Raw genomic sequence first — 26628 nt, forward strand, 5'->3', positions numbered from 1 at the left:
GCGAGGTTTTGTCCTATTTTAAGCTTCATTACTTGGACTAATAAGGTCAGCTGAGGATTGAAGAGTATAGATCAAAGTTTCATAAACGCTCCTTTTGTAATTTCGATGTTGTTAATAGCTTCTCCTCCAATTCGAACTCCATACTGCTCTTCCAAGGTTTCGAATAGACGTTAAACAAAATTCCGGATAAAACACAACCTTGTGTGACACCTCTTTAAATGAAAATTTTGTTTGTTTATTTGCATTCTACCTTCTACCAACTATTATAGAGACGGCTATTGAAATACTTGGGAAAACGTCAGGAAAGAAGTTTGAGGATAAAGAGACTTGGTGGTGGTCAAATGAAGTACAAGGAAAAATAAAAGAGAAGGGAAAATTATATAAAAACTGGCAAGAAACCAGAGCGGACATAGATCTTCAAAACTATATGGTCGCCAAAAAAGAAATTCTCAGTAGCAGTAGCAAAAGCTAAAGCAGAAGCGTATTCAAACCTATATACACCGTTTTTAGGAGTCAACGCCCTTCCGGTAGGGATCTATGGAGGAGTGTCACCGAGCCGCAAGCCCTTATCCCTTGCCGTACCGCTCCTCCGAGCCGATCAGACACCAGCTTATTCCAGACCAAGTCGCAGATTCTCTTTAGAATTTTAGACTACGACGTCAGCCTTTTTATTTTTCTATTCACCGGGCTGGGGCTCGAACCTCGATCGCCTCGACCGCATATCCACTATAGATTTGTCAATCGTGCGCCTCAGTCCGCTTGGCTAATCTGATCTGCAAAATAATAAAATACTAATTCACGAAAATGATGTCAAAAAGAGATGGAGAAAGTATTTTGACAGTTTATTAAATGAAGAATTTTACAGACAGCCTGTGGAGTTTTCTGACCTCGGTACCTCTTGGAACCCTGTAGCAATTTGTTATAAGGACCTCTTTTTAAGTAAGTTTGTGTAAAAAAAATCTAATCGGAATAATTTACCTAACGGGGCCGAGCCTACAGCCTGAACTATCAGCACAATATGTTAAAATTAATGAAAAAAGTCGCTTATTTGCTAAAATGTTCATAAAAAAACCATGACGTAGTAAAATTTCAATATTCACGAGATGGTACGCCTTTTCTATTGACTTTCCACAGATATTCAGTTGCAAAATAGCGGTCAATAATTTTTCGATTTTTAAATGCTTTGTTTCCTGATGAGCTAGGAGCTAGGTACTATAACACGAGAAGATTTTATACTATAAATCTATTTTAGCACGATAATATTATGTTAACACAAACTCACAAACATTTGTTAACATTTTCAGACGACATGCTGCATTTTTCTCAACATGACATTATTTATATTGCTTTTCGTTTAAAATTGCACTGAAGCTATTTTCTTGTGGCATTTTTACAATTTTAAATATTTATAATGGGAAATAAGCCACAATATTATTAAAAATGATTTTTATTAACGTTTCGACGCCCAAATCGGGTGCTGTTGTCAAAATACAAAATACTACTGTTAATACTGAAACGTTAATAAAAATCATTTTTAATAATATTGTGGCTTATTTCCCGTTATAAATAGTTAAAATTTAAAATTGCAGTTCGTTTAAAATTAAATTTGCCGCTATTCGGAATCAGTCTTCGATTTGTCAAAAGTTCGCTCGATCTCCACCGTGACGCTAGTAGCGAATTTCTAGTTTTCATTCATTAATGACGAGACATACTGCATATTTTTGTCAAATGTTACCAAATGTAGTGAATTTGTAAAAAATAATACTGTAAAATACCTTATAGTGATCGTAATTAGTCATTAGTATCTTTTTTTACCTGAAACAAGTTAAAATCTTATGATTACAAAACAAAATGATACAAGGAATTGTGTAGGTTGGACGATGAAATTGTCCGAGGATAAATCCGTATTTGTATGCGGAATAAACTTAAATGTGGAGTGCAATATCAAAAATATTTACCAAAAACTTTAGTACGAACAACGTGCAAGACGAAGAAGATCTATCAGATGAAATGGACCGAGGGGCAAAGAGAAAAACAGACATGGATATCACATTTGTTACAAGGCTGGTAAGTTGTTGCATTAACTCTAGAATCAACTAAGTAAATATGTTAAACAATTGTCTCCACACTACATATTTAATAGTTAATCTTTCCTGCAGGCACCATCCTCATAATACTATACCATTCTCCTCTTAGTTCAGTTGTCAAAAGTGCAGTATTTTCATACCTTTTATTTGCTTTTTGTAATTAATATGAGTGGTTATGTTACTATAAAATATCTTAACTATCCAAATAAAAGCAAAGATACAACTCTTGCATCTGTTCTAAATGATTTAATTGATTTCAATTCCAATCATCAGATGTTGATGTTCAGATGGTATTCTGCAATTAAATTAATAACTTCTGACATGATTCTATGTCTTGAAACATTTAACACAGTCAGTGAGGAATTCCAAGATTTCATTAGGTTTCATTATTGTATTATGTATACCTCTTCTGTCATCTGCTGTGTTTCTCATTTTCCTGATTATAAAGGTGTGTTATGATAATATTGCTGTTGCTGCCTACATACAAGCCTCATTAAAATATGCTTTGACATAATCTCTATTTATAAACTTTTTCATTCATAAATTTTGGAGATATTTAAACAATTGTACTAAAGACCCAGTTGTTCTTTTAAATAGAATTAAATATACATTTAACTAAAGACATTTCAAAAAAGTGTTGCATGATTAGAAAATACTAAGTAAACTCTCAATAAAAGTAGTAATTGTTATGTCTGAGTGACTGTATAATAAATAATATCTATTATTCTTTCACAAATGTGATTGATATTAAGTACTGAATGCCCCAATATAAATTTTTGACTCAACCAATACATATATAAAACTTATAATAAATTGTTATTAATATTTTTTTCTATGTTGGTATTTACAGTCGAATTAACAGTTTCTGTCCTTGAAACATTATTAATGGTTGCAGGGTGTAGGAAGAATTTAATTGTGCATTTTATATAATCTTTAGTGGTATGTGACAATAATCCTACTCGTTTTAACATCTGTATTAATCACTAGTAGTTTCTTTATTGTCAACCCGATCACTAGGGATGTTTTCTCTATTGTTGGTTTAAAAACACTTAGTTTTAGTTGTTTTTTATGTTTTGCCTATTATCTAGGTCAGCGGTTCTCAATCTGTGGTACATGTACCACTGGTGGTACATATCATTATTTGAGGTGGTAAACAAAACGGAAAAATAGCCAAAATCAGCACCTCTCTTATGGTTAATTAGATCACCTGGCTATTAGATAGGTATTTCAGTTGAGTGGTACCACAGATTAACATAAGTTACGTTAATCTATGGTGGTACTAAAATTAATAAAAAGTATTTGGTGGTACATGACTCAAAAAGATTGAGAACCACTGATCTAGGTACTTGTAGTAAACTTTTGATTATAACAACAACTCAGTATTTTTTAAAAATAATCTTTTTTTGAAAACAATTTGCAGAGTCGAAATCGAAATGTCAAACAGCATTTTTTATAAAATATAATTTTTATTACAATCAGCTGCAACTTAAATCCCATATCTTCCTCTTTTGGCATCATAACCATGGATTGGTCTTTGCTGGCTATGTCCTTTCATTCATATCTCTCTTCTGCCCTTCTCCTCGATTGTTTTAGATTCATGGTTTTCAGATCATCATCAAACTATCTCATTTTGGGCCTTCCTTTTTTTTCATCTCCCTGCCAGCCTCATTATAATATTTTTTTGCTGTTTTTGCATCTTCTGGTCTCTGGTGATATCCCAGCCATGACAGTCTTTGACTTTTCACAAATCTTACAATATCATACCCTTCATTCAATTCATTAACCTTGTTGCTTCTCCTGATTCTCCATGTGCCATCTTCCTCTTGCACCTGGCTATATACTTTTCTCAGTATCTTTATCTCGAATATCCTGAGTAGGGCTTCATCATTTTTTGTAATTCCCAGGTTTCACATCCATAGGTTACTACGGGTCTAATCCCATATTATACACTCTGGACCAAAATTAACCGGCCACCTTAAAAATGGGTAATTTTTGATGTCTTATATCTCCTAAACCTGTTGTCTGATTTAAGTGATTTTTTTAATATGTTATAGCCTTATTCCTTGACAATATCGTTATAATAATATTGTTGCTAAACAGGTAAATTTTCATTGTATACCGGGAACACGAATCAAACTGTGTTTTTTTCTTAAAGTTTGCATCACCCTGTGGAAAATTCTAGCATTTGTAGAATACTGAAATTAAAACCTAACTATAGCCTCATGCTTTCTCAACATTTTATTGTTTGATTGATTCGCTTATGTTGGATAATAAAAAAGTTAGGTGCTTTAACAACTAGACATGTTTTTTATCAATACAGGATCTTTTTACAAAATGTTGGCAAAGTTTAAGGGATAATTCTGCATGAAAAAATAATGACAGTTTTCTTTATAAACACATGTCCGCAAATGCGTCGTTTCTGAGATATGGGGTGTTGAAATTTTTCTGACAAACTGACGATTTATTTATTACTTTCAAACCGGTTGAGACATGCACATAAAATTTGGTGAGTTTTAATACGTAGTGATTACACATTTTTTGGCATGCAATTAAGCATTTAATATTCACCATTGGCGCGCATACGAATAATATGATGGCTCATATTACCCGCCAATGGTGAATATTATATTCGTATTTGTATGTCAAAAAATATGCAATAACTACGTCGTAAAACCCACCAAATTGCATTTGCATGTCTCAACCGGTTTTAAAGCAATAAATAAATCGTCAGTTTGTCAGAAAAATTTCAACACCCTCTATCTCGGAAACGAAGCATTTGCGGACATAAGTTTATAAAGCAAACTGTCATTATTTTTCATGCAGAATTACTCCTTAAACTTTGCCAAAATTTTTTAAAAACACCCTCTATTGATAAAAAGCATGTCTAGTTGTTAAAGCACCTAACTTTTTTATTATCCAACATAAGCGAATCAATCAAACAACAAAATGTTGAGAAAGCATGAGGCTATAGTTATGTTTTAATTTAAGTATTCTTAAAATGCTAGAATATTCCACAGGGTGATGCAAACTTTAAGAAAAAAACACAGTTTGATTTGTACACTCGGTATATAATGAAAATTTATCTGTTTAGCAACAATATTATTATAACCATATTGCCAAGGAATAAGGCTATAACATACTAAAAAAATCACTTAAATCGGACAACAGGTTTAGGAGATATAAGACATAAAAAATTACCCATTTTTAAGGTGGCCGGTTAATTTTGGTCCAGAGTCTATAAACATAATATTTAAGAGCAGAAAACACATAAATAAAAAATGATAACACACTTGACATCAAATACCTATCAAAAGGTAAAAGGTGAAGTAGATGAAAAATAAAATGGTAGACTATATTATTATTAGAAGATTAAAAGAACATTATGAAAAATAATAATACAAAAGTGTACCAGAAATTGTAAAAGAAAACTCATTTAGGTTAGTTTACAGTACTCTTGATAAAAGTAATAATTATGATGTGTGAGGTACTTTATACACCTATTATTCTTTAACAAATATGATTAATATTAGGTACTATAGATCATCCCAAACCCTTTTTTCAGTGCATCACAGATTATCGAATTCTCTCTAACACATTACAGTTGGAAGTGACAGAAAGAAACGTACCTCTGTGATTATTATATGTTGAACTTAGAAAATTGTGTATTCCTTGCCGGGTATTTGCATATTAAAACGACTTATATTTATAGATGTATAATTGGTTGGCGATTACAGTACTGTAAGAGACTCTAGGGGTCACCAATTAGTTTCCCTGAGGGTCCGTTTCGAAAACCTATGACACTTCCGGGGTCCGGATTTATGCTGCCTGTGTCTGACTGTTCTGATTCGGTTTCTTTGTGGATTCTTGTTAAAAAATATCCTCTATAGACAAATCGGAAGGGTGCCAGGCGAAATTTTTGGTCAGAAATTGTTTCATATTTTTTTAACAAATTCAAAACATCACCTTTTTTGCCCGCGAAAATATGTTTTTAGCATTTTTGGGTCATCTTAAATCAAAAAGATCTGTCATTTTATTAAAACTTAAGAGTCTTCAAGCATCGCAAATGCATATTTTCGCATTTTTCAGATTTTAAATAGCTTTTAACTCGAAAATTATCAACTTTTCAGAAATATAACAAGAGACCTTTATTGTATATAATTACCCAAGAAACCTAAAAATACATTTTTCGAAGCAAAAAAGTAATTTTGAATTTGCTTAAAAAAATGTTTCACCCAGCACCCTTCTGATTTGTTTAAAGGGGACATTTTTGAACAGGAATCTGCAAAGAAATCGAGTCAGAAACATTTTTCATACGAAAGTGGCCTCACACATGGACTAATATGGAAAGGAAAACTAATAATATCTGATTGTTTTTTGGTTACTGTATTATTTTCTGTAAGTTTTCCTGGTACAATAAATAAAATATAAATTCATTGTGTATTGTTTTGATGTTATTATCAGTATATTTTGAAAACAGCAGTATTGTAAATTGTTACTGAGAATATTTTAAAAATTAGGAATTTATATTTTGAATGCTAATGAAGTTTTTAGACATCTTCAATTTTGTAGAAAGGAAACTGAGGAATTCAAAATAAATAATCATAGTACAAAATGCTAATTAACATGTTATCTTTTCTACATTAGTTTCAATGCAAGGTGTTTGTTGCAAACTTAATAAATCTGAAAATGATTTTAATTAAATGCACATCTGAAAAGTACAGCCTACTCCTACTTAACATATTTATAGTAGAGAGGAAATGAATATAAAAAATGCACATTAAAGTTATCCCTTATTGAAGTATTTTCAGTATTTCATATTTCAGATGCAGAGTGGCTCAAGCAATGGTTGCTTGATCCACTCTGCATGTGCAGAAATTTTTCATTGTAATTTGTAACTTTGGAAATTTTAGTTGTTTTTCATGTTTGCCTATTATCTAGTCGTAGTATTGTGGTTGTGGTTAATATCATTGTCTATTTTTTATGGTTTTGTCACAATAACAGATCAAACCACGTTAATTATGAATTATAAGAATGAATGAATAATGAGATCATGGCTAGACTAATAAAAATAATAGTGAATAGGATGACAAGCTCAATTTGAGAAGAGAAAAGGTTCTGAAATGGCTTGTCAAAGTTAAGTACAATGTTTATGTGGGAGTAAGCAAAGATTTTTTAGTTATTTTTTCTAAAGAACAACTTTTGGATATCAACACCTCACTATTTTTTGAAAACAATTTCCAGAGTGGCAATAAAAGCGTCAAATAGCAGTTCTAAAATGTTATTTTATCGAAAAACAATATTGGGGAAGAGAGAACCTACAAATCAAGAGTAATTAAAACAAGGTAAAATATGAAGTAGATGAAAAATAGGATATAATAAAAGAAAACAACCAAGAATAATAGTACAAAAGTGCTCAACAAACTGTAAAACAAAAATTGTTTAGGCCAGCTTATGACATAAAATGGATTATCAGTTATTCAAGTATTCTGGAGGCACAGCTTATATGAATGTGTTACCAAAAAATAAATAATTGGAAAAACAACTGTAAAGCCTCTCTCCCTATCTACTTCTATCCTTCCTTGTGGAGTATTGTGTGCTTGTGCATTTCTTGGCCAAAAGTGTAAGATTACTGACTGACCTGATCAATGCATCTTCTTTCTTGTTTAGTCTTTGGATAAACTGTAAACTACTTCTTTCCATTCTCTTCTATTTCTTGCTCTATTTTTGGCTTCACCCCATCTTAGTCCAATTTTTTCTTGTTCTCATTGTAGTTCTTTTCCAGCTGTTGTCTTATCTTCCTTTCTTTATTTTCCCTTCTGGTTGGTATTCATGTGCTGTTTGTCTCGTTATGTTGTTTTAATTTTTCCTTCCGGAAATATTTTAGTGTTTGTTGGCTTATTCAGAACGATGTTGTTTGTATGTTTACAATTTACTGTTATTTTTTAGACCAAAGTAATACGCATTTAGTAAATATTACAGTTATCTTATTTCTGTGAATTTTTTGATTTTTCAAAATTTTTCTTTGTATTCTTGATTAGTTGTATTGGGGTTCTATGCACTAACTGTATGATATTTACACACCGCACTAACGCAGGGTTAAAGTATGGCCAATCCATTTCCATTTCCATTTTTTTCTTTGATTTTAGTAGATAATATGTTATTTTGTTTTTATTCTTTCCTATAGTTTTGTATTAGTTATTCTGTTGAGCCATTAAATTTTCAGGATTTAAATATTTGTTTATAAAAGTTTGTAGTTGTTGCAAAGTTTACACTTAAAATAAGAAGCATTTACAGATGAAAGAAATTTGTGAATTAAAAATCTGATAATCAGTTGAATATCTTATCTCCCCTATGATACAACTATCCTACATATTTGCCATCATTATAAACCTCAATTTTATATCTACTGTGTCCTCAATTTATCCCTAAATTATATTTACTATTATTCTTAAGATGGACTTTAAATTAGAACGAGACCTAGGCCTAGAATTCAAATTATCATTGCTATTGTTCTTAATGTAACTATTTCCACTCCCAGCATAGAATCAACTAATATTTTTACTAACGTTAACAGTAGATAAACTAGATATTTCTATCACCATTTTGTATTTCGACAGTATACGCACTGCAAGTGTTTAGTTCTACTTATTTTCATTAAGTTTTATTCTTGATGATGTTGGTTTGGTTGTACTTTTTGGTTACAAAATTTATTTCTTTTGTTTTCTGAGACCGCTCTTTTGAAGATTAGTTTTATGATTCTCTTCTAAATAAGATATACTACTATTACTACGTGTCAATTTATAATGTTTTCCCTCATTTTCCGACTTTCATTTGCCATTTCTTCCTGTTGTTCCATTCGTTGTCTTCTATGTTTCTTTCTCTCACCGCGTTGTCTGTTACTCTCCAACTTACTCTCCCCTATTTCGATTTCTCTTGCCTTCTGCTGACAGTTTCAGTATTTCCTGTGGTTGTTCTTTTAATTACCATTATTTTTCTAGTGTGTTCGTTGTTAATACTTTCTCATCTAGGTCTTCCTTCTGCTCTTCTCCAAAAATCCATTTCTGTTGCTCTCAGTGTTGCCAATGTTCTTTCTTTCGGTGGCCATACCTCACAGCTGTATAGACTGATACTTTTTACCATAGTCTCATATATCTCTTTTTATTTTCTTTGTTGATGGATTGGTTCCATAAAATACTATTTAACATTGTAATGGCTTTTCTGCCTGCCGTATTTCTTTCTCTTGTGGTTTTGTCCATTTATGTTCCATTGTGTGAAATATTGATACCTAGATACTTGTAGTTGTAGTCGCTTTATCTTGTTTCTGTTGTCTAATATGAGATATTTTTGTTGCCCTCCAATGCACACCTATTCGGTTTTATTTTTATTGGTTTCTAGACCCCGTATGTCACACTCTTCAATTAATTTTTGGGTCATATACTTTAAATCGTCATAATCTTGAGTCACTATTGCTTAATTGTCTGCAAATTTGAGTGTATGTATATCATAGTCATGTCAGTGAGTGATATCCCAATTGTTTTACATTTAAGATTCTATCTTTTTAAAGCTCTTTCGGGGTATATTTTAAATAAAGTGGGGGACAGGTCCTTGCTTTAATTCCTTGGATGTTACAAACCCTGTTGTTATTTGTGTCCCAGTTTTATTTTTGTTATGGGTTGATTGTATAGTACTTTGATGGCTTTTATTAATTTCATATTTATATTCTTTCCAATGATTGACACAGTATCTTTAGAGAAACACTATCATAGGCTTTCCGCGGGCCAACAAATATACGGATTTTCTTATGCCGTGCCATCTTTTATTTTTTCGATTATATGATTATTAGATTTTCCACCATTATTATTTCGCCGCCGCCTACGAAAAGTATAACTCCGAAAAATGCCGTTAAGAATAGAACTTTCAATGAACGCCGCGAAAAACATTATTTTCGATTATAATATGATTGTGAAAATTATAATCCCTAATAAAGTGTTAGCGAAAAAATTTATTTTTTGAGGAGTATTGGCAAAAAACATCATTTCTGTTTGTGGGTCCACGAAAATTATAATTAGTAAAAAGTTCTCAGAAATAATTGTTTTCGTCGGCAAACACAGAAACAGAACGGGAAATAATTGTTTTCGTCTGCATCTATTATGAACTAAATATTTTCATTATAAATATTTTGGGAGTTACAATCTTCGCGGACACGCATATAAAAAAATTGTAATCACCGATACTTATCAAAGAGTTATTATTTTCACTGGACATGTATTAGGAATCACACTAATCATAGGTACCAGCGATTTATCCAGTTTATCTTCTTGTTTCTTATCTTTTTGTGATGTTCTGGGTCTTTGTTTACTTTGATTAAAAATTTCAAAGTGTGCATTATCTTCTCTTTCAATATTTTATAATATTCGGAATCATATTATCGTCACTATCCATTTTTTTGCAAGTTATTTGTTTTTAAGGCCATCGGTACATAATTCGCAAATATTTTACGGGTATCCCTACTTTTTCTGTCTTTACACGGCAAATTACGTGTAGTAAAATTCACACTGGTATGGATATGTAAACATTACTAGAATATCATTCTACTTGAAAATATCGTCATTAATTTAAAGAGATGGCTTTTGAATGTTCTTGGATAACTGTTATTTTTATAATTCCAAATTATTAATTCAGTTAATAAATGTGATTATTTCATTCATAGGAGATTCTGACCAATAGAAAGATACATAAATCTAAATTAAATCGATAATTTTTGATAATTTCCCGTCGTCAAGTATATTACGTCAGATGCCCTTCGTTGCTACGAAAAAATACATTCAGTGACATTAATGACAATTAATGTTTTAAAAATTATAAAAGTGATGACTTTCAACCGTCAAATTAATATTTATAACAGCTGTGTGTTTAATTGTACTGATTTGTACTCACATAAGTAAATAAATTACAATAAAATTTTGGTGTTGAACAGTTTTATTCATGAAATAATGGCAACAAATTGCACTCGATCTCTAAAATTAATATAGAATTTTAGAGCTCTTGTGTAATTACTACTGATAATTTTTTCACTAATTATGTATTCAGTGATTGTAATAATTAATATGTACAACAAAAACTAATACTCAATCGAGAAAAGAGGAAAAGTGTTAAAGTGATTTTTTAATAATATATTGTTACTATGGAACGCAGGGCTGGCGATAACGGGCCTGCAAGGGATGCACTGCAGGCGGGCGCCCCTGTTCAGGGGGCGCCAAACTGAGGTTTTTGTTCTGCTGGTGCTATACAAAATATCAATTTAAAAAGCCGAAGGGTGCCTATGCTAGTGTTGCAGGCAGGCGCCTTATACCCTAGCACCGGCACTGATGGAACGCTTACAATTTTGAACATCTTTAACAACAAAATACTTGGATCACAGAATATATTATCCTGGTGTATTCTCTGCTTGGATCTTCCACAAGTAATACACAATAAATAACTTTTTATTAAGTTCACGTCTTAAATCAATTATTTATCAAATACACTATACAGTGATGAGCGCGCTAATAACCGGCAAAATAGCTCAAAAGATGGAAAACAATACATTGCGTAACAAAAAGAGATGTAACTAGTGGAGGTGGAAATTATCGTTATAAACATATTAATTAACATTACATTACATAGTTTCCCACCTTTAGACCTATCAGAGGAGCATGACAACTATCACTGTGACAGTAGAATTTTATAAAATACTCCTGCCACAGACGTCTAAAGGTGGGAAACTATGTAATGCAATGTTAATTAACATGTTTGTAACGATAATATCCACCTCCACTAGTTTCATCGCTTTTTGTTTCGCAATGTATTATGTTTTCCATCTTTTGAGCTATTTTGCCGGTTATTAGCGAGCTCATCACTGTATATCAATATTATTTAATCAACAACTCAAAATATTCCCGATGCCATGTCAAATATTTAAAATTGTCACTGATTGTCACTGTCTGACTGACAGTATGCTGACAATATTCTATTCGACTAAGTGCGTTGTATGACAAAGATAGATTTGGAAAAATTACCACGGACATTCTGTTCATTTTTTCGAATCCTGAAAAAACCAATAAATATTTTGGAACAATTTAAACGCAGAATGAAAGACTATATTATTACCGAGGGCCGAAAGTCCCTTAAAATAAATAAAAAGTTTATTTTGAATGAGATATTTTAAATTAAATATCACACTAAATTTTCTCTTAGTTTTTCACCCCTGTAACGTATTAAAATAAACATTATAGAAGTTCTCAGGGACTTTCGGCCCTCGCTAATAACGTAATCTTTCATTCTGCGTTTAAACTTTTCAAAAATACTTATTAGTTTTGTCAGGATGCGAAAAAAATGAATCCCCATTTGAATAGCATTGCAGCCGAAAATACGTGCCCATCCTCTTAAAGCGCACAAATAAAGACAAGGTGGAATCAATGCTCTCAAAGCCGGTTTTCACGCTACGTCTTATTGTACGTTTTGTTGAATAGGACAAATTCTATACAATAAAACGTGGCGTGTAAACAGCAAAAATATCATAATTTTGCTGTTTACACGCCACCTTTTATTTTACAGGATTAAATCCTAATAGGACAAATTCTGTCCTATCCAACAAAACGTACAATAAGACGTAGCGTGAAAACCGACCTTTATGTTAACATCTTTTTACCTCAGGCCATAAGGTATGTGTTCCGTTCGACACTTTGAAAAAAACTGGGCCCGGATTACGTACACTCGATACGCATCGTATCCGCCATGTTTTACTGTAGCGCCTTATGGGAAAACATGGCGGATACGATGCGTATCGAGTGTACGTAATCCGGGCCCTGACCCTCTCCCTCAAGTAAGTGTCTAAATATTGACTTGCTTTTGTTTTATAATTAATTGTAACTTACTTGAATTGAATTAATTTTTGATAAAGCCGCCCCTGTCTCCTTCATCACACTATGTGAAAGTCTGCTAAAACATACCTGTTATCACTTTCCTAACAGGTTCTTCCTAAGAAGTATTTTATGAATTACCAATGATTTATAAATAAATAATATTGACATTCCACAAAATCTATCAATTTTGCACTAGGCCATAATAAACTTAATTATGCAGTAAGTTGGATCTTCAATAATGGCTTATCAATTTCCAAAGAAAAATCAGTAGTTACTTTTACAAGAAAAAAATTTCGTTGTTCTTACCAAATAAAATTATCAAAATATTTATTTCCACTATTTACAAATCTTCCACTAAGTTTTTAGGAGTAATTTTAGATTGTAAATTAAATTGGAAAGAACATATAAAATTATTTACTCAAAAGAACAGAAAATTAGTGTTAAGTTACTAAAAACTGTCAGTCGTTCCTCATGGAGAGGGGATCCAAAATTAATGTTATTATTCTATAGATCTTACTCTGTGAAATGCTTTCTTTAAGTCAATCAGACATGGAAATTCTGGTCTATTATTTATACTCTAGTGATTTCTCAGTAATTTGCTTTATAACGAATATTGCATCTGTACACAATCTTCCAATACAAAAACCCTGTTGTTCATCTGCTAAACTTATCCTCTGATTCATTAGTTCTTGTAGAATTTTAGTTGTAGGTTTTAGGGTAGTACTTAACAAGTTGAAACCTCTGTAGTTTTCTGGCTGCATTTTATCTCCTTTTTTAAATAGTAGAATTAGTTCTAGTCTAAGCAGATACAATATAAGGTCGACTTCAGAGCCGTGCGGTACATCTTTTTTTAATATGATGCAAGTTTTCAAAATGCCGCCCCTTAAATATACTTAAAACTTTTTTTATTAAATGCAACTGCACAAAATAAACGCACTTTTATTTTAAAAACAAAACATAATTTAAATTAAATTAAATACGTATTAACATTAAAAAACATTTACAAAAATTACAGTTTTACCCTTCTGACTTTAATTTTGGCAAATTCGTCAATCAGATTTGTGTAGTCTAAAGTAGCAGCTAGTGAGGACTCTATTGAAATGAGTGCTAATTTTTTTAGTTTTGTTTGTCTTCTGGAGGTTCGTAATAGTTTTTAATAATTTTTAATTTTGAAAAACTTCTTTCCCACTAGCTACCGAGACAGCTTAGCGATACAACTACATTTGGGTATACAGAAATAGTTCAAAACTTCTAAAGGTTTCATGGAGTATGTTATCATTTGGGATATATCACGCAATTCTTCTAGAAGATCATTTACCTGTATATTCGATTCTTTTTCTATAGGGCTTTTCATTCAGTCATTTGTTTCGAGCTTCTGTCATGTTTTGTATTACATAATATTAATATATCTACGTCGTACGTTATTGGTATATACCCATGATACAAATCAAAGACGTATGACGTAGATATATTAATATTATGTGACACATGACAGAAGCTCGAAACAAATGACAATCGATGAAAAGCCCTATTGAAAGTATTGAATGAAGATTCATACAAATATTTTTTTAGTCTTTTATCATTTATTTCCCTCAATTTAAAAATATCATTAAAAATTTATTTATTTATGAATTTCTAGAAGCGAAAATCGACCAATCAAAGAATTAATGGCAATGTCTAAAATATAGATGAAAAAAATGTATTTTAAATTTATCTTCTTCTGTTAAGGGGTGGGCAAATACTTTCAAACGCGGGCCAAAATGAAATTTTCAAAATGTCTCCCGGGCCGGAGGACGACACCGCGTACGTACGTTTTGAATACGCTAATGTTTTTGGCGGAGAAAAGAGATACAACAATTGCTTGCGGGATTTGTCAACGGGCCGGATTGAGTAAGCCCGCGGACCAGCTTTTGACCACAGATTTTTCGTAATCAAATTGACGCTTTTTTCTCCTTGCTCGAATTTCAGTTTCCGCTGGAAATTCGGAGCTTATATCAAGATTTTCTACAATTTCATTGGCAGTAATTTTCGTTTGGTCATAGCCAGATTGTCTGTAACTTTTAATTTGTGTTTATTGTTTCTGACAACCTTTTTACACACCCTGACAAATTTATAGTTACATGAAGCAACATATTCGAGACTGAATTTATATGAAATAAAATATCATGCCCAAGAACTTTACCGCATATACATTTATAATTTTTAATATTTTTTGCCAATCCTCGTGCTTTGACTTTAGTTTCTGTATCTTTGTTGACTTCTTCGATTATTTCGAATACGGCATCATATATTTCACAAAATTGAAATCTTAAAGGTTTCAATGCATCTATTGACCATCTAGTATCGTTTAACAGTTTTAGAATTTGTTGAAAAACATGGGTTTTCAGAACAACAACACTTTGTGGAACCAGAAAAAAAGTGTAAAGTTCTTGTATAATACAAAAAAGGTTGTTGTTTCTGTAGAAGAAGACGCTTTCACTTTTAAAACTAAATTTGCAAAGTGGCATGGTTACTCTTTAAACTCGAGTGACACAAGCCATCGGATATTTTTCAAATATTCTATTTTGCACCCCTTGGTTATCCATATGATTATTTGCCGACCCCCTTGTTATGCCGCCTGATGCGACCGCCTCACCGCATCATAGCACCGCACGGCCCTGGTCGACCTTCACCTAGCTGTTTAACGGATAAAAATTATTGGATATGTAATTTAGCATGTTAGAATAACAATTACAAAAAATAAGGGTTTCCCGATCTAATATTGTTCTAACTATAATTATTTAATAATTAAAAAATGACATTTTTTTTAAATTAAAAAAAATTCTACCCGGACAGATATTATTTAACCCGCGAGCAGTCGCGCCGTTAGATAAAGTCTAACATTTTCTCCTTTTTCGCTATAATTTGATAAAAAATTTTGCAGTGTCTCGAGGAAGGGTGTAGTAATGCGTAGGTATTTTTTTCTTCTTCTTTTTGTGGAATTTATTGGCGAGGAACCGCAAAGTGGGCGACGCCTGGTGGCAAATTTGAAAAGCATCAACTCGAGGAAAACATTGACTTTGCCATTAATTTGTGTACATTATGTTGTAATTAACAATGAATTCGACTTAAAAAAACTATTGCAGTGTTCCTCAGTATTCATTCCTATTATACTCTACGTAATGACGTAAACTAACTAATGCCAAATCACACATTTTGTTAATTTAACGTTTGTACTAAACGTAGTATTTTTTAATGTTTAAGCGACTGCAAAATTAAATAAATAAATAAAATGCAGTATATATTCTGTACATAGAATGTACAAAATATTCCGACCACCTCATAATTACCAAAACACATTTTTTATAAAATAAATTCACCTACTTAGTTTGCAGTTTTTATTTAATTAAAATTTGTTATCTGTTAGTGTAAAATAAATTATTGTAGTGTACCTATTAACTAAATTAAAAACAAAATTAGAAATTTTAAGATAGATTAATAATTTTTAAAACGTTGTGTGATTATCGGAGGCCAGATTTTTTACGAAAAAAAAGGTAAAAACAAATCAGTAGTTAGCATCAAATTTTAATGAATGCATACAGATACAACATAATTTTGAGTCGTCTTTAACCTATAAGATGTCTTGGTGTCAAAACTTAGTGGTTACTTTGGCAAAACACTCGTGTAAATGATTTTAATTTAAAGTTTTAGAACTGTGAGATCAAATGACAAAATAAATTGTTTTTCTCGAGTTATCGTCCATCTTTGAAATTTTGAGCGCCCTCTGTCGGAATTTAATTTTGCGAGTAGCTTTGGGGAGAGCCAATTAGCTTTAATAATTGTTAGAAATAATATTTCTGACATAGCAAGTAAATAAAAATACTATAAAATAAAAATTTGTTGTAAATTCGTATTTAAATTCGTATTGTGAGATAAAATTTAACACGCGACTGTTCACGTTACAGAAGTGAGCGCGACTGCTCCCGGGTTAAAATTTTTTAGATGATTCTAAAAAAGAGGTCTTTTGTAATTTTTCTCTAAAGTTGATCGTTTTCTAGTTATAAACAATTCAGTGGTTGTTTGTCAAAAGCAGATATGTCCATTTTTGGTACTTTTCAGGAGAGCAAATTCAAATTTCCACGACGGCCATATAATTACAGTTTGTTCTTATACAGTGCACTGGAATAAGTATTACCGTTACCCCCTTATTAACTTATTTATTTTTAGCACGTAAGCAAAACGCTCGGACAGGTCGATTTTTAAAATAATCATAGTGTATTATAGCATCCATGTTTCGAACTTTACGCGATCCCTCTTCAGGTGACAGGCACAACTTTGATTTTTTTTTTAAATGGGAAAGTACATCATGTGACACCTCATTTAAAAGCTTTTGAAGTACTGATTACAAAAATGTGTAATAATTTAACGCATTTATTTTTTCAGTACCGAATCGCCTCTCGTGCTGTGCGGATGTATTGCCTTAATCATCAAGCAACGTACGCCACGATAAAAATTTCGAACCGGAATTTTTGTTAAAAAACCTACAATTTAAAAACAATTAATGAAATATTTATTTTCATTTACATTGAAATTTAATGAGTTTTTGAACCCAGTGCTAATTTAAGTGAAATAAAAACATGAATGTGTTACCAGCTAGTAATGGACCTGGAGATTCTTATAGCCAGCCAGTTTCGCAAACCAACATACAGGGTGTAGCAGATACAAATATGCAAGTACAACAATTTATTAATTCTCAACCAATAACTCAAGCAGCATTGAATAATAATAATTCTTGTTTATCTCAACAACATTTTGATGCTTCTCAAACAAATTCCACTCAGCAGGTACCAATTAATCAACAAAATTACATACATCAGGTACCAATGATCCAAAAATCACAACATATACCATCAACCAGTCAGAAATATTATCACAGATTGTCCTCTACAAGTGACGATGAGGAGCTGGAACAACACGCAGCCAACGAGAACGAATGGCAACAAGTAACGAATACAAAAAGAAAGAAGATCAGAAGAAGCAACTCACAAAACTCCGACATAGATATAAGCAATAGATATAGTCAGCTTCCTGTAGAAGAAACTGTAGAAGAGAGTCAAACAGACCAACAAATAGATATCACCGAAGCTAAAACTATAAAACCTCCTCCAATATTTGTGTACGGAGTAACAGATTACCAGAAAATGATACTAAGTTTAAGAGATGCCATTGATGATGTGCACTACAGTACAAAAACACTTGCAGATAATACAATTAAAATAATTAGTGATACTGTTGAGTCTTACAGGCATCTAGTAACGTATATGCGTGAGAAAAAAATTGTACACCACACATACCAACTCAAAGAAGAACGTGCATTCCGAGTAGTGATCAGACACCTTCACCACACTATGGATACAAAAGAAATAGTGAAAGAACTCAACGCAAAAGGCCACCAAGTCAGAAATATTCTCAATGCCAAGGACAAAAGAACTAAGGAGCCTCTTAATCTGTTCTTTGTGGATTTAGAGCCTGCGGTAAATAACAAAGACGTATATAAAATACAAAAAATGCAAAATTTAATCATACAGGTAGAACCTCCAAAACCTAACTATGGACCAGCTCAATGCACGCGATGCCAACAATATGGACACACCAAGGGTTACTGTTATAAACCTTTTGTCTGCGTTAAGTGTGGGGGAGCCCATAGTACATCAACCTGCACAAAAACAAGGAACACTCCAGCAACATGTGCACTTTGTGGAGGTGCCCATACAGCCAACTATAAAGGTTGTAGCTACTATCACAACATAATGAGACGCCCTAATAATCAAAATAATAGGCAAAATGTACAGCCAGTCAGCAGTCAGGGTTGCCCAAATGCCCATCCTAATCTTACCACCAAGCCAACAACAACGCCGGTAAGAAATAATGTGACCTATGCAAATGTAGCATCCAACAATTATACTCAGCAGAATCAATGTGACACCACAACAGATATGCTACATAGATTCTTAGACGAATTCAAAGCCATGTTTCAGCAACTTATTCATCAAAACACCATGGTGATGAATATGCTTACTACGTTAATAAATAAAATTCATTAAGTTTATTAGAATAGCACTGTGGAATGCCAACGGCATTCTACATCACAAACAAGAAGTTGAAATATTTCTAAAACACAATTCCATAGACTTCACTTCACTGACAGATCCTACTTTTACATTCCACATTACACAACATATCACAGCAATCACCCAGACAACACTGCACATGCTGGTACTGCTATCCTAATAAAGAACACAATAAAGCACCATGAAATGCCAAAATATGCTGAAAATTTTCTACAAGCCACAACTGTCAACGTCTGCATGGACTCATATAATCTAAAAGTTGCCGCCGTCTACTGTCCACCACGACACAACATAAAAAAGGAACATTTCAGTGATTTTTTCGATACACTAGGATCCAAATTTATTGCGGGCGGTGATTACAATAGCAAACACATTTTATGGGGGTCTAGGCTTACAACAACCAAAGGTAGAGAATTGGCATCAGTGATTCAAGAGAAGCATTACGCATACCTGTCAACAGGAACTCCAACTTACTGGCCAACTGATCCTGCTAAAACTCCTGACTTGCTTGACTTTTTTGTGACAAATGGGTTACCAGCTCCTTACTTAGACGTAATACCAAGCTATGATCTTTCTTCTGACCACTCTCCGATAATAGCTTCAATAGGAACAGCAGCGTTACATAGAAAAACTCCCACAAGACTACATAATAAGAAAACCAAATGGGAAGAATATCGTACCAGAATTGAAGAAAAAGTAAAATTCGACATCAGACTAAAGGAACCCAATGAAGTCGAAGGGGCGATCACAACTTTTAATGACCTCCTAATAGAATCAGTACAACAAGCCACTCCTCGTCCCACTATCCAAAAGAAAGACATTTCTGTACCTAAAGAAGTGAAGGAACTCATAGCTCTAAAACGAAAAGCAAGAGCTAGATTACAACGCACGCAAGCCCCTGTTGACAGAACAGTGTACAACCGAGCCAGTAGTCGACTAAAAGCAAAAATTAAAGAACTGCGTGAAAGTTCATTTAATGAATATTTGAAGGGTCTTAACCGAAGTGATAACTCCATCTGGAAACCATGCAAATTCAAAAACAAGCCTCAAATGCAGAATTCTCCTGTACGTGACTCCAGCAATCCTGCAGCTATATGGGCAAGAAGCGATAAAGAAAAGGCTTCACTATTTGGTGCATACTTATCCAATGTATTCACACCGAACTGTGATGTAGTTGATGACGAAATAGCTAGACATCTCTCAAATATCCCAAACAACATACCCGCAACCAAACAACTTTCTGTAAAGGAAGTTCAAAATGAACTAAACTTCCTAAATCCAAGAAAATCTCCAGGGATCGATAAAATAACCTCCAAAATGTTAAAAGAACTGCCACGCAGAGGAGTCATACTCATGATGTACATTTTCAATGCTATCCTGAGACTAAACTACTGGCCGACGCAACTCAAAACAGCAGAAATAATTTTAATACTGAAGGCAGGCAAAAACCCAAACGAAGTTTCATCTTATCGGCCAATCAGCTTATTGCCAGTTATGTCAAAACTACTAGAAAGACTCATACTTCAAAGAATAAATAAGGAAGTACTCCCTGAGGATTGGATTCCATCACACCAATTTGGTTTTCGACAAGGCCACTCAACAGTTCAGCAAATACACAGAATAACACATTCAATAAATTTAGCAATAGAACAAAAACAATACTGTCCCTCAGTATTCTTGGATGTTAGCCAAGCCTTTGACAAGGTTTGGCATGATGGACTTTTATACAAAATATCTAAAATCTTTCCACTATCCTTCTATCGACTGCTCGAATCATATCTTCACGACAGACAGTTTCTTGTAAAAGTGAATGATGAATATTCGCAAAAATTCCCAATCAAGGCCGGAGTTCCGCAAGGCAGTGTCCTGGGTCCCATTCTATATGTATTATTCACATCAGATATTCCTACGTCTCCACACACTGTCATAGGAACCTTTGCGGATGACACCGTCATCTTAGCAATTCACCAAGATCCAGTAGAAGCTTCCAACATCCTACAAAATGACTTAGCAAACCTAGAAAATTGGGTAAGAAAATGGAAAATTAAGATAAATGAGGCTAAATCCGTCCATGTCAACTTTACTACAAGAAAAGATCAGTGTCCATCACTATACATAAATAACAAAATTATTGCTAAAAACAACTCTTCCAAATATCTCGGCATACATCTAGACTCTAAACTTACTTGGAAAGTGCACATAACAAAGAAGAGAAAACAAATAGACATGAAAGTCAAAGAACTCTACTGGTTGATAGGTAGAAAATCAAAACTAAGTTTGGAAAATAAACTGCTGATATACAACACCATAATCAAACCAATATGGATGTATGGTATCGAAGTCTGGGGATGTGCAAGCAAATCTAATATTGCTATCATCCAAAGGAGCCAGTCAAAAATACTACGCATGATCACAGATGCACCTTGGTTCGTGTCGAATTTAACATTACATGAAGATCTGAAGGTTCCATTCATCACAGATGTCATTAAAGATAGGTACAACAAACACCACGAGAAAATGGAAACACACCCCAACGCAGTATTACAGCCGCTAGTACAAGCTCCAATTGTCAGAAGGTTGAAGAGATTATGGCCAGCTGACATGAAGACTATCTAGGACTCCTTCATTGGAGGGAGTCCCTTCACGCCAATGAGGGGCCCAGCTCCCAAGCCAACACTTTAACTTATAGGATGCTAATGTATTCTGATTGTTAAATAAAGCATAACAAAAAAAAAAAATTATTTTTTCGAATCCTGAGAAAACTAATAAATATTTTTGAAAAATTTAAACGCAGAATGAAAGATTACATTATTACCGAGAGCTGAAAGTTCCTTAGAATAAACAAAAAGTTTCTTTTGAATGATATATTTGAAATTAAAAATCAGACTAAATTTTCTCTTTTTTTTCACCCCTGTGACTTATTAAAATAGTCATTATAGAAGTTCTCAGGGACTATCGACCCTCGATAACACGGTAATATTTCATTCTGCGTTTAAATTTTTCAAAAATACTTATTAGTTTTCTCAGGATTCGAAAAAAATAAATGCGTTTAAAAATAATTCGAACGAAATTTTGCGCCTACGCTCTTAAAAAGGATTAAAGTATTATACATTTTTGTAATCAGTATTTCAAAAGCTATTAAATGAGGTGTCACCTTATGTACTTTCCCATTTAAAAAAATCAAAGTTGTGTCTGTCACTTGAAGAGGTATCGCGTAAAGTTCGAAACATTGATGCTATAATGTACTATGATTATTTTAAAAATCGACCTGTCCGAGCGTTTTGCTTATGTGCTAAAAATAAATAAGTTAATAGGGGGGGGGGGGGGGGTAACACTTATTCCAGCGCACTGTATGTCAAGTCACATAAATAGCTGTATAAACATTAAACTCAAAACCAAATATGATATTTCTAAAACTGTGATTTTATGGACATCGTGGACATTTGAATTTGCTTTTCTGAAAAATATCGAAAGTGGACATATCAGCTTTTGGCAAACGGCCACTCAATTTAAAACTGAAAAAAGAACAAAAGATGACTATTTTCAAGGCTCAAAAATATAAGTATAAAATATCATTTTTGAAATTACGAAGTATGTACCTAAATTCAAGTTCAAACCTTATATACTATCAGTTCTTGATAGGTCTTTTGGACTTATTTCATTATGAAACATTGTTTTTTAGTTGTTAATCTCCCGTCTCCCCATAAGAAACGTTCCTCATTAACAATTAAAAAAATATGTTTTAGAATAAAACATGGCTAAAATTCTTATCGAGACCTGATGATAGACAAAGTTATGTACTTGATGATTACAAAAACGATATTTTTTAGTTGTGTTTTTGAGCCTTGAAAATTGTCATCTTTCGCTCTTTTTTTAGTTTTAAATTGTTTATAACTCGAAAACGATCAACTTTAGGGAAAAATTACAAAAGACCTTTTTTGTTTAGAATGATCCAAAAAATCTGAAATAATATCAGTCCGGGTCGAATTTTTTTTAATTTATAAAAAATTCCATTTTTTAATTATTAATTAATTATAGTTACAACAAGATTACATCGGGCAACCCTTGTTTTTTGTAATTGTTAACATACTAAATTATTATTCAATAATTTTTATCCATTAAACAGATCGGTGCAGATCGACCTTATATCGGATCCTCTACTATTCGCTTGTTCTCCATTCTTCCGGTATTATTAGCTCAAAACTTATTATTCTATTTTTCTTATTGGTGTACATTTTAATATTTGACTTATTTTATTATATCTTAAATGTTTATTTTTATTGCAAATTGTTCGTTCCCTTTAATAAATACATAGGAATAGAGAATACTTTTACCTAAGTATGTACCTACCTATATTTTTTTGTTTAATTAATATGCATCTTAATATTTTTGCTTCTGACTATAACCCATAAAGAATGCTTTTCTATGTCACTGAACAATAAAATTTTTATGAACTTGAGAGAATGTGTATGGAGTCATCATAAAATATTTATTGCTGTATATTATGGGCTTTCTAATATTTAATATAGGTATTGGATGGTGTTTATCAATATGAAAATTAATAATAATAATTAATTTAACCAAAAAGTATACTTTACTTTTACGTACAGGGTGTTTCATTAATAATTGCAAATTTTAACTGTAGATTCCGGGACTAAAAATATTAAGATTTAACCCAAATCACTTAAAAAAATGTGGCTCCTGACTAAGTTACATGGTGTTTTATTTAAATATTTAAAAACTATTTGTACCCAGTACTTTAACCCTTTTAGCCCGGTGACTCGTATGTGCGTCCATATATTATAGTTTATTTTTTAAGCAGCAGTAGTAAACTAAAAAGACAGATTCACACCCAAGAAATTCACTAGAATAATAACCAAATACATCTTCTTCCTCAAAAACAATTCCTCAAAAATTGTAAAAAAATTGCCTTTTTTCTTCTGTTTTCAGTGGTTAAAAGATATTTATTTTTGGTCAAACTGTGGTAAATTGTCACACAGAATATAATAACAAATAAAACGCACCAAGATTTATTTAAATCGGTGCATCCAATCCGGAGATTAACCGTCCGCCAGTCGGAAAAATGACATTTCGAGAAAAACGCGTTTAAGGGGATAGGCGCAAAATCTTGATCTAAAACCCATCTAGACGGATGGCATCCAAATCTGGGGAACTGACAGTGAAGCAAACCTAAGTACTCAAGACTCAAGATACAGCGTTTTCAATCAAAAGTTCTAAGGCAACTGAGCTAAGCTCCTTGGTACATCTCCAACAATACTATACATAGGAACATTGGGATCACCAAGTACCACAATTAGCCCAATCAAGGAACACAAAATTTTACGAAAACCTCCAAAAAAATAAAGGAAGGATGAAAATTTGGGAATAGGTAGTTGAAATTGTCTATTATTGTATAAGAAAAAGTTTACAATTCTACATCCCTTCCATTTTACAAAAATTGGAAAATACGGGGTGAAAAATTTTTTCTCGGGGGTGAAAAAAAATACCTTCAAAATAAGTCCGGAATTGGATATAATGACTAATTCTAAGCAACTTTTGTTCTATAGAGTTTTTTTACAAAGTCAATACTTTTCGAGTTATTTGCTAGTGAATATGTTCATTTTTAACAAAAAAAAAACATGTTTTTGGACGGTTTTTCGGAGATAACTCAAAAAGTAAGTATTTTAGCGAAAAAAAATATTGTATAGATATATAGTAAAAATATAGCTTATAAAAAATTGAAAAAAATGGTGTATGTGTGAGGTCTGCAGACACAGTAGAAGCAGAGTTGCTGCTAATGAAAAGTAGGTTCTTCTTCCTCAACTTCCAAATCGGATATTTCAATGTGAAATAACCAAAAAACGGAGCACTTTTCTGGGAAAATTCATTACAACTTTTTTAAAGTGTTTAAAAAAAGGTTTATTTTTGTTAAAAAAAACTTCTAATATTAAAAGTAAGTAAGTTACGCTCAAAATATTGTTGGTCCCTTTTATTTTTTGGTAAAAAAATGGCGAAAATAAAGTTACTTTATTTATAATATATTATTTATATTATCTATAAGTTTCATTGGTTTAAAGTGCTCAGTTTTGAAAAAAAAAAATGGGGTTTAAAATAAAACATTTTCTTTTACTTTGAAAAAATCGGAATTGTTTATGGAATTAACTTAAAAATTATTAGTAACACCAAAAATCTCAAAGAGTAATAAAATTTACCTTTTCCTTTTCTGAATATTTTTGATTTTTTGTTTTCTTGTTAAACAAAAATTGGTTATGCTAGGGCTGTTCCAAATTTGCCTAAACTCGTGATTAGTTACTCGCTCAAGCCATTTTAACTACATATTTTTCAAAAAGAAGCATTTTGAACCGATGAAACTTACAGATCATATTTAAATAATACATAGACAAACTAACTTGTGAAGTGGTAATGATAAATTTTATTTATCGCCAACCGTCACTAAAGTCATTCATTATTGTACTCATTTGCCCTCATTTGCGGCAGTAAAGTAACACTTTATTGTACTGAAAGAAGAATTTTACTTTACCTGCTGCGATTAATCAAATTAACTGAGATTAAATGTAAGCGGTCGATGGCAGTAATCGATTATTTATTTGAGTGAACTTAAAATTTATTTACGTTAATTATTAAAAATATTGTACAAATGGGTCTGGATCCCGCGTATGAAAAAAAGTTGATTAATAGCAAGCTGAAAATTGGTTAGTAGCTTAAGGGTGTCTAGTCGGACAAACTTTTATATATGGGAACACTGGAACAGGGGCAGTTTTAATTGTGGAACAGGCTAAAAATTTGGAACGGTCACACCACGAAAACGGCATATTTATTTTGTCCGACAGAACAGACTTAAACTTTTCGAACAAAGATTATACTCTCATGCAAAAATCAGACTGCTATTTATCACCAAATGGGTGTTTTAATGAGTGGAACATGTAGAATATGTCAAATGACAGTAATTATGACAGGTGATAAATAGCAGTCTGATTTTTGCATGAGAGTTTAATCTCTGTTCGGAGAGTTTAAGTCTGTTCTGTCGGACAAAATAAATATGCCGTTTTCGTGGTGTGACCGTACCAAATTTGTAACCTGTTCCACAATTAAAATTGCCACTGTTCCAGTGTTCCCATATATCAAAGTTTATCCGACTAGACACCCTTAAGCTATTAACAAATTTTCAGTTTGCTATTAATCAACTTTTTTTTTCATACGCGGGATCCAGACCTGAAAATTTACGTTATTATTAATTAAATTTATGTCAGAAAGTGAAATTCTGTAGTATTTTGCAATTATATTCATAAAACATAAATCGAAACTTAACAGATTTAGTAATTAGGTACTTATTCAATATTGATTACTCGAACAACTATCGATTAAACATCGAAATCGGCCATCATGCAAAAGCATTCTGTCATCGTCATTACTGTCATACGAAATTTTTATTTCGTCTAAAATTAATAAAATTCTTAAATCTTTTCAGTTTTGTATTAACGCAAATATATTATGAAATGGTGTTTT

At 32.3% G+C, this 26628-nt stretch overlaps 1 protein-coding gene across 3 annotated transcripts in view; it reads left to right on the forward strand.

Moving 5' to 3' along the window:
* Positions 1 to 1679: 1679 nt before the first annotated feature.
* The window catches only part of LOC114332661 (patronin), a gene marked incomplete at its 3' end in the record, with an annotated part of 223071 nt that continues 198122 nt past the window's right edge, over positions 1680 to 26628 (forward strand). For all 3 annotated transcript variants that reach the window (XM_050649770.1, XM_050649771.1, XM_050649772.1), the window contains 1 exon segment: positions 1680 to 2067. In XM_050649770.1, the coding sequence (XP_050505727.1) occupies positions 1930 to 2067 (138 nt within the window).

The sequence above is a fragment of the Diabrotica virgifera genome, chromosome 4 (genome assembly GCF_917563875.1).
Source record: "Diabrotica virgifera virgifera chromosome 4, PGI_DIABVI_V3a".
Classification (NCBI taxonomy): Eukaryota; Metazoa; Arthropoda; class Insecta; order Coleoptera; family Chrysomelidae; genus Diabrotica; species Diabrotica virgifera.